The following is a 12,102-nucleotide window of genomic DNA, read 5'->3' as shown; positions in this document are numbered from 1 at the left end:
TCTCAGAAAGGTTTTCCTGATGTTTAGTTGGAATCGCTTGTAACTTGAAGCCTTCTGGCAGTTCCCTCGCTGCGAGAAGGGAGGTTACAAGGAACTAGGCAGAGGGCCTTCTCGGTGGTGGCTCCCTCCCTGTGGAACGCCCTCCCATCAAATGTCAAGGCAATAAACAACTATTTTACTTTTAAAAGACAACTGAAGGCAGCCCTGTTTAGGGAAGCTTTTAATGTCTGACCCTGTATTGTTTTTAATATTTGGTTGGAAGCCGCCCAGAGTGGCTGGGAAAACCCAGCCAGATGGGTGGGGTAATAATAATAATAATAATAATAATAATAATAATAGGATAATCGGGACTTCAAAGAAGATTGGAAACTTTTTACAGACTATTTAAAAATCAAACAAAATGATTCGGACTCCGTGGCAGGTTTTGAATAAACACCCACAAATTTATTAAGGACAGATGACGTAATGATATGTACAGTTTTTTACAGGCAGAGAACAATACGTGCAAACAGATCAGAGAAGGGAGCTGAGGGAAGTCTTGGGTTGGGTGGGGAGAGGGTGGAATGGGGGGATAATAGGGGAAAAAATAAATGTAACTGAGTATTTGAATAATTTGTTTGGTTGAAATTCTTTAATAAAAATATATAATAATAATAATAATAATAATAACAACCCAAGTTGCGTGTAGGGACACGGGTGGTGCTGTGGGTTAAACCACAGAACCTAGGACTTGCCGATCAGAAGGTTGGTGGTTCGAATCCCCGCAACAGGGTGAGGTCCCGTTGCTCGGTCCCTGCTGCTGCCAACCTAGCAGTTCGAAAGCACGTCAAAGTGCAAGTAGATAAATAGGTACCGCTCCGGCGTGAAGGTAAACAGCGTTTCCGTGCGCTGCTCTGGTTCGCCAGAAGCGGCTTAGTCCTGCTGGCCACATGACCCAGAAGCTGTACGCCGGCTCCCTCGGCCAGTAAAGCGAGATGAGCGCCGCAACCCCAGAGTCGTCCGCGACTGGACCTAATGGTCAGGGGTCCCTTCACCTTTACCTTTTAAGCTCCGTGTAATAATAACCCAACCCCTTGCACGTACTCACCCAGACAGCGAGGTCGGTCGTGGCGCAGTGAGCACTCTGCTTTGCCATGCACACACACACAAGTGGTGCACAGATCTCGATCCCAGGAAGCGCCGTCCTCATAGCGCTGTCCTTCCCAGAGGCACGCTGGTCGCTGACACTCACAGTCCTCCAGGGACTTCACGCGGCCCAGCAGGTCCGAATTCTGGGGAGGGAAAGATGGGGGACACTGTGGTTGACTCGAGGGGTTACTCTAGATCCTAACAGGGGAGGAGGAGGTCCAAAGAACAAGGGTCTGTTCCCGCCCCCCATGAAAGAATCACATTTGATATTCAGGGTAGAACCCGCTATTATGGAAATCGCGCTTCGCATCTGCGCACAACACCAAATCGCGCCATGCACCTGCTCAGATATGGCGCTTCAGATTGCGCTGTTTTCATGTTGCGAACGGGCCTCCGGAACGGATCCCGTTCGCAGCCAGAGGTACCACTGTATTTGCAGTGCCTGGTTTTTTTAAATTTACCGTATTTTTCGCTCTATAGGATGCACCCAACCATAGGATGCACCTTGTTTTAGAGGGGGAGAACAAGGGGGGGGGGGAAATCTCGCCCTCTCTGCTCAGCACCCCTTCAGTGAAGCAGCAGGAGAAACAGAGCCCCTTCCATTTCTCCTCCTGCTTAGCTGAAGGGGCACCTTAGCTGAAGGGGCACCTACCCTTCAGCGAAAGGAACCCGAAGCCTCCGGAGCACAGCGGGCGCGCTCCCACTGCGCTTTGGAGGCTTCGCGTCGCTATCGCTGAAGCCAAGGAGGCTGCATTCGCTCCATAAGACGCACACACATTTCCCCTTCATTTTTGGAGGGGGAAATGGGCGTCTTATAGAGCAAAAAATACGGTATTAAAGATTTTCTTGATTTACAAAAGTGTGTGCAATGTCTCTCTCTCGTATTTTTTCCCCATGTAACATTTTTACAAATCAGTTTCATTTGTTGATACATTAGGAAGAAAAGTGGTGAAGGGGGGGGGAATGCCTGATTTATTTGTGGTTATTTATGGTTACTTAAGGCAGCTATCTTATCTTTAAGCAGCTTTCCTATCTTCAAAAGACATCTGAAGGCAGCCCTTTTCAGGGAAGTTTTTAATATTTAACGCTGTACTGTTTTTAACACTTGATTGGGAGCCGCCCAGAGTGGCTGGGGAAACTCAGCCAGATGGGCGGGGTATAAATAATAAATAATAAATTATTATTATTATTATTATTATTATTATTATTATTATTATTACAGTTGCTTTTCTTATTGTTCCCTTTGTGAATGATGCCATGGCTTTTGGCTAGCGCAATAAAGTTTATGATGATGGTGGTGATGATGAATGGACATATGGCAAAAATGCTGCTGTCACAAGATTCCTGTGGAGCCGGGGTTAGACTAGATGACCGCTGGGTCCCCCTCCCGAACTCTAAAATTCTGCGTGATGGGATCTGAGCTTCCCTCACCTGCTCTTTAACCATGTCCAGCATCGTCCCCAGCCCGTCCACCAGCTCCTCCAGCCGCCGTATCCTCTCCTCTGCGCTGGCTGTGCTGGATCTCGCTGGTCCCGGCGGTGGAAAGTCGGACTCGCTGGGCTCCCGCTGGTAGTGGCGGATGTCCGTCAAGGCCGGTGGTTCAAGGGGCGGCGGAGAGTCCAGCTCAGGCAGGTGCTCGTCTGGTAGGTCCATATAGCGCTCCTCAGCTGTGGTGTAGGATAGAGGGAGGAGGTCTGGCTCTGAGGGTCAGCGAAAGGGAGAGAAAAGGAGGCAACCGGAATGGTCAAAGGGGTGGAGTGACAGATGGATCTATTGCTTCTGCAAGGGTAACATTTGGTACTGGGCCAGTGCCCAGGACCATGTGAATTAAATTAAATTAAACTGAAAACTGTGCTTTGAGTCCTCAGGATTGCAGATACAGTGGTACCTCGGGATGCGAACGGGATCCGTTCCGGAGCGCTGTTCGCATCCAGAAGCAAACCTAATCAATCAATCCAGAAGCAAACATAACTAGCGATGGCACGTGTGCGTCGCTTTTCACCACTTCTGCGCATAAGCGTGACGTCATTTTGAGCATCTGCGCATGCACGAGTAGCGAAACCCGGAAGTAATTGACTCACACCTCTAGAGACAGGTAAAGGTAAAGGTCAAGGGACCCCTGACCATTAGGTCCAGTCGTGGCCGACTCTGGGGTTGCGGCGCTCATCTCGCTTTATTGGCCGAGGGAGCCTGCGTACAGCTTCTGGGTCATGTGGCCAGCATGACTAAACCGCTTCTGGCGAACCAGAGCAGGGCACGGAAACGCCGTTTACCTTCCCGCCGGAGTGGTACCTATTTATCTCCTTGAACTTTGACGTGCTTTCGAACTGCTAGGTTGGCAGGAGCAGGGACCGAGCAATGGGAGCTCACCCCGTTGCGGGGATTCGAACCGCCGACCTTCTGATCGGCAAGTCCTAGGCTCTGTGATTTAACCCACAGCGCCACCCACGTCCCTCTAGAGACGGGTAGCTTTATGTTTAAAGAGACCAAACACCCATTCCCCAGAAGGCTACAGTTTTATCTCTCCCACAATGCCTCACTCCTGCGTGAACCAGAGTTTGACCATACCAGGATTTTCCAACTTCACTACAGCCCTCCTCCCCTGTGCCAGGTGTAATTTACTAACTTCTGCCGTACTGTTTCTTGGCTAAAAAGTCCCAAAACCAGCATCCCTTTGATCGCTTGCCTTGCCCTCCGAAACCTTAAATTAAAAGGAAAAAGAAAAAGAAAGCTTCTCGTCTGGCCTCCCACTGTCCCTCCATCTCCGGCGGGACTCCAGCCCCCTCCTCACAGCCTGACCTCCATCTTGCGCAAGGACCCCCTGAGCCACCAACAGCAGCTTGGATCAGGGGGCACCCGGCGGGGTTGTGAAGCCTTGACCCCTCCCTCCCGGGGGCCCAGTGGGGTGTGTGCGTGTGGGCCCAGGCGCTGGGCAATTCTTCCTGCCCGGCTGACCCTTCCAGGGGGGCTGGAGGCCAGAAGCGCTTAGTGAGGAAAAGGGGGCAAGTTGGGGGCAGCCAGAGCCGAGATGCTCATTAGATGCGTGGATGGCTCAGGGCACGCCTTGCCAGGAGCTGGGAGGAGGGGAAAGGAGGGGAGAGAGCAGGAATGGTGGCCAGAAAAAGGACGGAGAGGTCAGGAGGAGATGTGGGCAATGCATAGGGCAGGGATGGCCATAGGTGCCAACTCCCTGGGGCCCTGGGAGTCTGAGCACCCACAAAATTCCCAATAATAATAATAATAATTTATTATTTATACCCCGCCCATCTGGCTGGGTTTCTTTTTTTCTTTTTTTCTTTTTTTTTGAATAAAATTTTATTAGGATTTTTTTTTAAAGGTTACAGAAAAAAAAGAAAAAATATAAGTCAAAACAGAACAATCAAAAAAGAAAAAGAAAGAACAATACATAAAAAAAACATCATCCAAGAACAAAAAAAACAAAACAAGTCTAACCTTTACATCACTTGCTAATTTACTATTTATACCCCCCTCATCTGGCTGGGTTGTCCCAGCCACTCTGGGCGGCTTCCAACCAAATATTAAAATACAGTAATACATCAAAAATTAAAAGCTTCCCTGAACAGGGCTGCCTTCAGATGCCTTCTAAAAGTCTGGTAGTTGTTTATCTCTTTGACATCTGGTGGGAGGGTGTTCCACAGGGCGGGCGCCACCACCGAGAAGGCCCTCTGTCTGGTTCCCTGTAACTTGGCTTCTCGCAATGAGGGAACCGCCAGAAGGCCCTTGGCGCTGGACCTCAGCGTCCAGGCAGAATGATGGGGGTGGAGACGCTCCTTCAGGTATACAGGACAGAGGCCGTTTAGGGCTTTCAAGGTCAGCACCAACACTTTGAATTGTGCTCGGAAATGTACTGGAAGCCAGGCACCCACAAATTTCAGTGCCAGGGCCATGCACCCGTGGCCCCAGGCACCCACAGTCACGGGGCCAGGCTGGCGCTCCTGGGAACAGCCAAGAGGTGCCCTCCTGATGATGTCATAGAACTGGAAGGGGCACCAAGGGTCATCTAGTCCAACCCCCACAACGCAGGAATCTCGAACCCACAACGCCGAGATGAAGAGTCTCATGCTCTACCGCAGGGGTCAGCAACCATTTTCAGCCTTGGGCCGGTCCACCGTCCCTCAGACCATGTGGTCGGCCAGAATATATTCTGGGAGGGAAAATGAACGAATTCCTATGCCCCGCAAATAACCCAGAGATGCATTTTAAATATAAGGACACATTCTACTCATGTAAAAACACACTGATTCCCGGACTGTCTGTGGGCAAGATTGAGATTGGGCCGCATCCAGGCCCTGGGCCTTAGGTTGCCTACCCCTGCTCCACCGACTGACAGCCTCTTCTTATGTTCTTTTGACAAAGGGCAGCGTAGAGATTTCATAAAATCAAAGGAAGTGTGTAGAGGTAACACTCCACTTTGCAAAGGCAAACCTCGCACCAGGCATGCAACAGTGTGTCAAGGAGCATTGCGCCTGCTTCCCCTGACCTTTTGCCTTCTTGGCTAGAAAACAGGGTTTTCCGCCTGACCTTCTGTCCTCTCACAATTTGTAAGACATATCGCTTGGCTGGAGCATGACCGGGGACGCAGATGTAATCAAGTATCGGGGGGGAACATCTGAGGGAAACACCTGCTGACACATGTATTTGCTAATGCTGAAAATGTAATGTAAAGGTAAAGAGACCCCTGACCGTTAGGTCCAGTCGTGGCCAACTCTGGGGTTGCGTCGCTCATCTCGCTTTATTGGCCGAGGGAGCCGGCGTACAGCTTCCGGGTCATGTGGCCAGCAGGACTAAGCCGCTTCTGGCGAACCAGAGCAGCGCACGGAAACGCCGTTTACCTTCCCGCCGGAGCGGGACCTATTTATCTACTTGCACTTTGACGTGCTTTCGAACTGCTAGGTTGGCAGGAGCAGGGACCAAGCAATGGGAGCTCACCCTGTCGCAGGGCTTTGAACCGCTGACCTTCTGATCAGCAAGTCCTAGGCTCTGTGGTTTAACCCACAGCGCCACCCGCATCCCTTGCTGAAAATGTGTGTAGATGGAAATATGTTAAGTTCAGGGTGGTTTCACTACTGTTTCCAATTGATGACGTCTGCTAATAAAAGGAGCCTTTGTATAGCTAGTCGGCAGCTTGCTTGGAGCATGCTTGCCAGAGTGCTTCTGCAAAGCTCACCTGCATTCAACCTCCTGTCGTCTCCGTTATTCCTACAGAAGTGAGCCAAAATGCAGCCTTGGGGGAAGGAGGTCTAGCTTATAGTTTTTAATGTTTGGTGTTTTATTATGTTTCTGTATGTGCTGGGAGCTGCCCAGAGCGGCTGGGGCGACCCAGGCAGATGGGTGGTTTACAAATCATGTTGTTGGATTTGGTTCCCAGGGATGATGCGGGATGGAATTCTCCTGAAAACATCTAGGAAACCACACTGGCAACCTTTGGCACAGGGAAAGCTTCTCTGTGCATCTTAGTAGGGTTGCAGTCTGCAGTCTGGGCTGATGGGTTGGATTGGGGTCCAGCACTTATCTGATTCGGACTTACACATTTTAGCAAGTCTAAAGGTAAAGGGACCCCTGACTGTTAGGTCCAGTCATGACCGACTCTGGGGTTGCGGCGCTCATCTCGCTTTACTGTCTGAGGGAGCCGGCGTACAGCTTCTGGGTCATGTGGCCAGCATGACTAAGCCGCTTCTGGTGAACCAGAGCAGCGCATGGAAATGCTGTTTACCTTCCCGCCGGAGTGGCACCTATTTATCTACTTGCACTTTGATGTGCTTTCGAACTGCTAGGTTGGCAGGAGCAGGGACCGAGCAACGGGAGCTCACACCGTCGCGGGGATTCGAACTGCCAACCTTCTGATGGGCAAGTCCTAGGCTCTGTGGTTTAACCCACAGCGCCACCCGCGTCCCTTAGCAAATCTACTCACAGTTAAATACTCTCTATAAGTCATTTTCAGGTAATTCTCCTTCAAAGAATAACATGCTGTGAACTTCAAATCGCTCTTCCAGAGTTCCCCCCAGAGATTCAAATCTATATTACATTGTTACATCTCCTGCACTTATCTGATTTGGGCTTATACGTTTTAGCATGTCCACTCCGAGTTAAAAACTTGTCCCTATCCCCTTTCTCCCTGGTGTGCATCACTTTATAGACCTCAATCTTTCCTCCAAAGAGCTGAAGGTGTGCTGCACATGGCACTCCTCATTTTATTCCCACAACAACCCTGTGAGAGAGGCTAGACCAAGAGGAAGATGCGCAGAGGGCAGCGGCGTAGCGTGCGTTGTCAGCACCCGGGGCAAGGCAAGTAATTTGCGCCCCCTAACCTGGGGCAAGGCAAGTAATTTGCGCCCCTAACCCCTAACCTGCCGCCGCTGCCAGCTTCTTCTTGCTGCTGCCTGGGCTGGGGTATTTACGGTAAGGTAGCCACGGCGGCGGGTCCGTGTTAGGTGATCTGAGGCGAGTTGCCGCTAGCGCTGCCGCCCAAACAACGCCACTTGCCCGGAGGAGGACGGCAGAGAGGCGAGGAAAATGCAACATGGCCCAGCAGCTGCGGCAGCAGCAGCGGCGGTGGGGCTGTGAGGAGGGGCTGCCTGGCGTGCACAGCTCATTGGTTCCGCGAGACATGGGGCTCTGTCTTGGGCCCGGTCTTATTCAACATCTTTATCAACGATGTGGATGATGGACTCAAGGGCATCCTGATCAAATTTGCAGATGACACCAAACTGGGAGGGGTGGCTAACACCCCAGAGGACAGGATCACACTTCAAAACGACCTCGACAGATTAGAGAACTGGGCCAAAACAAACAAGATGAATTTTAACAGGGAGAAATGTAAAGTATTGCACTTGGGCAAAAAAAATGAGAGGCACAAATACAAGATGGGTGACACCTGGCTTGAGAGCAGTACATGTGAAAAGGATCTAGGAGTCTTGGTTGACCGCAAACTTGACATGAGCCAACAGTGTGACGCGGTAGCTAAAAAAGCCAATGCAATTCTGGGCTGCATCAATAGGAGTATAGCATCTAGATCAAGGGAAGTAATAGTGCCACTGTATTCTGCTCTGGTCAGACCTCACCTGGAGTACTGTGTCCAGTTCTGGGCACCACAGTTCAAGAAGGACACTGACAAACTGGAACGTGTCCAGAGGAGGGCAACCAAAATGGTCAAAGGCCTGGAAACGATGCCTTATGAGGAACGGCTAAGGGAGCTGGGCATGTTTAGCCTGGAGAAGAGGAGGTTAAGGGTGATATGACAGCCATGTTCAAATATATAAAAGGATGTCACATAGAGGAGGGAGAAAGGTTGTTTTCTGCTGCTCCAGAGAAGCGGACACGGAGCAATGGTTCCAAACTACAAGAAAGAAGATTCCACCTAAACATTAGGAAGAACTTCCTGACAGTAAGAGCTGTTTGACAGTGGAATTTGCTGCCAAGGAGTGTGGTGGAGTCTCCTTCTTTGGAGGTCTTTAAGCAGAGGCTTGACAACCATATGTCAGGAGTGCTCTGATGGTGTTTCCTGCTTGGCAGGGGGTTGGACTCGATGGCCCTTGGGGTCTCTTCCAACTCTATGATTCTATGATTCTGCTACAGCCTGCGCCCGAGGCTCTTCGGCGACTCTGGAGGCGGCGAGCACGCCCCCCCCAGATGTTGCGCCCGGTGCAGCCGGCCCCCCCTGCACCCCCCACGCTACGCCACTGGCAGAGGGAGGCGATCGAAACGACCGAGGGTCTGGAAACCAAGCCTGATGAGGAATGTTGAAGGAGCTGGGTACGTTTCGCCTGGGAAAGAGGAGACTGAGAGGAGACGGGAGAGGCACCTTCCAATATCTCAAGGGCTGGAAGAGGGAGTTAGCTTGTTCTCTGCTGTGCCGCTGGGTAAGACTCTAACCCATGGCTCTGGGGGCAAGAAAGGAGATTCCATCTAAATGTTAGGAAGAACTTGCTCAAGGTGAACGTGCCCAAAGGTGAAAGACTTCTGGGAAAAGATATATAATGAATTGAAAAAAATGTTGAAATATACATTTATTAAGAAATCAGAAGCCTTTCTACTTGGGATTATAGGAATGAAACTGCCCAAAAGAGACATTAGATTGTTTTTGTATGCCACAACTGCAGCGAGAATTTTACTAGCTAAAAATTGGAAATTACAAGAAATACCTACAGTGGAAGATTGGCAGATGACTTTTTGGAGCTGGCCAACCTTACTGGAAGAATCTGCGGTCAGAAAAAGGAGGAATATCAAGAAGATTGGAAGAAATTTTAAAGGAATATCTAGCTAAATATTATAATATTCTATAAGTGGAAATACTTGCAAGTATTAAACTAGTTTAGGATTAAGATATGTTGAATTGTATAATACTATGGATTGAGATTATGATGAAAAGAAAGGAAGTTAGTAATTTGAATTAGTTAATTATATTAGAAAATGAATATTGGAAAATTGCTAAAATGAGACTTAATAGAAATCAGTTAGGAAGGATTTGAGGAAGTCACTCAACAATGGAAATTAGCTTGGATTTTGATTGGAAGAGTTTTCTATGTTTGTTTGTTTTTGATATGCTTTGTTTTTTCGTGTTATGTTGTATTTGTTAAAAATTTGGAAAATTAATTTAAATTTTTTGGGGAAAAAGGAAGAACTTGCTCGATGCAAGAGCTGTTTGACTCCCACAGAAGGTGGTGGTGGATTCTCCCCCATTGGAGGTTTTTAAGATGGGATTCTTTAGCTGCGATCCCTGCGTTTCAGGGGGTTGGGCTAGATGACCTTTGGGTCCAATTCTATAAATCAGTGATTTGGACAAAGAATTCAGAGGTCCCCAGTGCCCTTTTCCAGGAGGCAGCTTCTCAAATGCTTGGGAAATGTGGGGAGGAAGTGGGGGGGGGAGATGAAACCAGCCCCCCACAGATCACTGCAGCTTCTGGAACACAATGCTCATACCAGAAATCCTGCAAAGCCATCTGAATTTTAGCAGGGCTTAAAGGAACTCAACTTGCATCCAGCTCCGCAGCCACTGCCAGTCTGCAGTCAAAGGTCAAAATGTTTTGGCAGGCTCAGTCTGATGACCCTTCAGAAGCCTCTTTTCAGGTAATTGGCCAATTAATTACCCAAACTGCCGCTGCCCCAAAGAGGTCATGGGGCAAAGAGTACGAGGTTTTTGAGAAATGAGGTTTGAGCAGCGTAAATCCTTGAATGAGGAACCATAGAATCTTAACATCTCAGAGCACAAAAACAGGTCACTGTTTTGCAAGTGGCGTTCGAGCTCAGGCCAGAAAGTTGAGTTTCTTAAAGTGCTCTGTCGCCCCGACACCTTGTGAAAGGATATTGTGGAGGTGGGAAAAATTAAAGAAACAGTGCAACAAATGATCGGGGGGTGGGGGGTGGAGCGACTCTCCCGTGAACAAAAGCTGCAGCATTTGGGATGTTTTAGTTGGGCAAGAAGAGTCATATGCACAAGTACATGATGGGGAACACCTGGCTTACTAGCAGGACATGTGAAAATGATCTGGGGGTCTTGGTGGACCACAAGCTGAACATGAGTCCACAGTGTGATGCAGCAGCAAAAAAGGCCAATGCTGTTCTTGGCTGCATCAACAGAAGTCTAGTGTCCGGATCCAGGGAAGTCATAGTCCCACTCTATTCTAGAATCATAGAATCATAGAATCATAGAGTTGGAAGAGACCACAAGGGCCATCGAGTCCAACCCCCTGCCAAGCAGGAAACACCATCAGAGCACTCCTGACATATGGTTGTCAAGCCTCTGCTTAAAGACCTCCAAAGAAGGAGACTCCACCACACTCCTTGGCAGCAAATTCCACTGTCAAACAGCTCTTACTGTCAGGAAGTTCTTCCTAATGTTTAGGTGGAATCTTCTTTCTTGTAGTTTGGAACCATTGCTCCGGGTCCGCTTCTCTGGAGCAGCAGAAAACAACCTTTCTCCCTCCTCTATGTGACATTCTTTTCTATATTTGAACATGGCTATCATATCACCCCTTAACCTCCTCTTCTCCAGGCTAAACATGCCCAGCTCCCTTAGCCGTTCCTCATAAGGCATCGTTTCCAGGCCTTTGACCATTTTGGTTGCCCTCCTCTGGACACGTTCCAGTTTGTCAGTGTCCTTCTTGAACTGTGGTGGCCAGAACTGGACACAGTACTCCAGGTGAGGTCTGACCAGAGCAGAATACAGTGGCACTATTACTTCCCTTGATCTAGATGCTATACTCCTATTGATGCGGCCCAGAATTGCATTGGCTTTTTTAGCTGCCGCGTCACACTGTTGGCTCATGTCAAGTTTGTGGTCAACCAAGACTCCTAGATCCTTTTCACATGTACTGCTCTCAAGCCAGGTGTCACCCATCTTGTATTTGTGCCTCTTATTTTTTTTGCCCAAGTGCAATACTTTACATTTCTCCCTGTTAAAATTCATCTTGTTTGTTTTGGCCCAGTTCTCTAATCTGTCAAGGTCGTTCTGAAGTGTGATCCTGTCCTCTGAAATTGAGAAAGGTTTTAAAATATAACTTTAACAAAAGAAACCAGAGGCATTTCTATTAGGTTTAATTGGAGAGGAAATACATAAAAGAGATGTAAATATGTTTATGTATGCCACAACGGCTGCAAGGATACTCCTGGCTCAAAAATGGAAGCAGCGGGAACTCTCAACACTGGAAGATTGGCGGGTTAAGATGGTGGAGCACGTAGAGATGGCCACGTTGACGGGGAAGTTCTGGAATCAGCGTGACGAACTGTTTCAAAAGGACTGGAACAAATTTATACTTTATATGAAAGAAAGAAGATCAAAGATACCAAAGGAAGATCAAAGATACCAAAATAGTTGGAGTAAATTTATTGAATATTTAAAGAAGAATTGAAAAGAGGTTAAGACACTAGCAGGATTGACAGAATACCTCCATTGTATAATAGTATTATTGTGAGAATGAGGTGCGTGATAGAAAGGGGTTAAATACTGTATACCAA

At 48.6% G+C, this 12,102-nt stretch overlaps 1 protein-coding gene across 3 annotated transcripts in view; it reads right to left on the bottom strand.

Annotated features, from left to right (window-relative positions):
- The window catches only part of KCP (kielin cysteine rich BMP regulator), a 190,074-nt gene that overhangs the window by 164,392 nt on the left and 13,580 nt on the right, over positions 1-12,102 (bottom strand). For all 3 annotated transcript variants that reach the window (XR_013842776.1, XR_013842777.1, XM_079992103.1), the window contains exons 4-5: positions 2,560-2,828; positions 1,088-1,271 (exon numbers count right to left, since the gene is read on the bottom strand). Coding sequence is in view for 1 of the 3 variants with exons in the window: in XM_079992103.1 (XP_079848229.1) it covers positions 1,088-1,271; positions 2,560-2,828 (453 nt within the window). In the remaining 2 variants the exon portion in view is untranslated. The remainder of the gene's footprint in view (positions 1-1,087; positions 1,272-2,559; positions 2,829-12,102) is intronic.

This window comes from Podarcis cretensis (assembly GCF_951804945.1).
Source record: "Podarcis cretensis genome assembly, chromosome: 10".
NCBI lineage: Eukaryota > Metazoa > Chordata > Lepidosauria > Squamata > Lacertidae > Podarcis > Podarcis cretensis.
This window is presented reverse-complemented; position numbering and strand designations above follow the sequence as displayed.